The sequence below is a fragment of the Otolemur garnettii genome, unplaced genomic scaffold (genome assembly GCF_000181295.1).
Source record: "Otolemur garnettii isolate 467f Iridium unplaced genomic scaffold, OtoGar3 scaffold00104, whole genome shotgun sequence".
Classification (NCBI taxonomy): domain Eukaryota; kingdom Metazoa; phylum Chordata; class Mammalia; order Primates; family Galagidae; genus Otolemur; species Otolemur garnettii.
This window is the reverse complement of record NW_003852499.1, coordinates 1,650,522-1,651,609: the sequence shown is the minus strand read 5'-3', so window position 1 is coordinate 1,651,609 and position 1,088 is coordinate 1,650,522. Positions and strand designations below refer to the sequence as shown.

General features: G+C 47.3%; 1 protein-coding gene and 1 long non-coding RNA gene across 2 annotated transcripts in view; both read right to left on the bottom strand.

The window, feature by feature from the left end:
• Positions 1–1,088, bottom strand: part of LOC111727394 — a 19,820-nt gene that overhangs the window by 6,125 nt on the left and 12,607 nt on the right. The gene's annotated exons all lie outside the window — the stretch shown is intronic.
• The window catches only part of C1RL (complement C1r subcomponent like), a 15,416-nt gene that overhangs the window by 5,509 nt on the left and 8,819 nt on the right, over positions 1–1,088 (bottom strand). Inside the window, 2 exon segments of the mRNA XM_023517055.1 lie at positions 328–402; positions 543–668. Coding sequence (XP_023372823.1) covers positions 328–402; positions 543–668 — 201 coding nt within the window.

Below are 1,088 nucleotides of genomic sequence, written 5' to 3'. Positions count from 1 at the left end.
AAAAAAAAAAAAACATACCATAAAGAAAGCATTTTTCTCTTATTTCAGCTCTTCTGTTCCTCTTCCTCCCTCCCTTGCCCATGAGATTAACTACGTCCAGATTTTAATTTTCCCAGATATATCTTGACCCTGGAAGAGTAAGGGAGAGACAAACTCTTGCCTCCTCTTTTCTGGGCCTCTTGATTGTGGTTTTCTTCCCCACCTTCTGCTTCTATCTCCTCTTTCTGTCCTAGGGCTTTCCTTTAGCCCTGTATCCTATAGGTCCCAGGTATGGCTGAGGCTGGCTAGGGAAGTGGCCACGGGAAATGCTGGCAGGGAACTACTCACCGGGCACACATTGAAGAACCTCCTGACTACCCTGTTTGTCCTTCCAGGTCCTCGGGGTTGTGCAGGAGAGTGTCCCTAAGGAGCAAAATGAGGGACAGCAAAGGAACTGCTTCAGAATTGGAAGGTGTTGGGTTACCAAGGTGCTCAGAGGACCTCAAACCTTGGGGTGAGAGGGAGGCAGATGGAAGCTGCTTTCTCAGCAGATGGGGACTCACCTGCTTCCACCACCTGATAATAGGGCTCCTGGCAGTGACTCTGGATCTTGGTGGAGTTGTCCCCAGGTGTGTTGATGGCCTCAGACGCCACGCTGGCCCAGCTGGTAGGCTGACTACAGTTCACAGCTGTAGGAAAACAGCAGTTTAGTACAGGTCTGCCTACGGGCAATCCAGGGGCTGATTCCAGCCCAGGGCTACATTTACTTTAACCTGCACAGTGACTTTGTGAAAACATTTGAACTAGTGTTTACCAATCAGATTGTCAACAGTCAAAGAGTTTGAAAATAAGTGTGATAAGTGGGGTAGAGGGAAACATACATGGTTGGTGGAATGTAAATTATCAAAACTTATTTGGAGAAAAATTTTTAACAATATCAAAATTAAAAATGTATATATATTTTTTTAAGAGACAGAGTCTCGGCTCGGTGCCTATAGCTCAACCGGCTAAGGCGTGAGCCACGTACACCTAAGGTGGCGGGTTCAAATCCCCAGCCCGGACCCGCCAAACAACAATGATGGCTGCAACCAAAAAATAGCCGGGCGTTG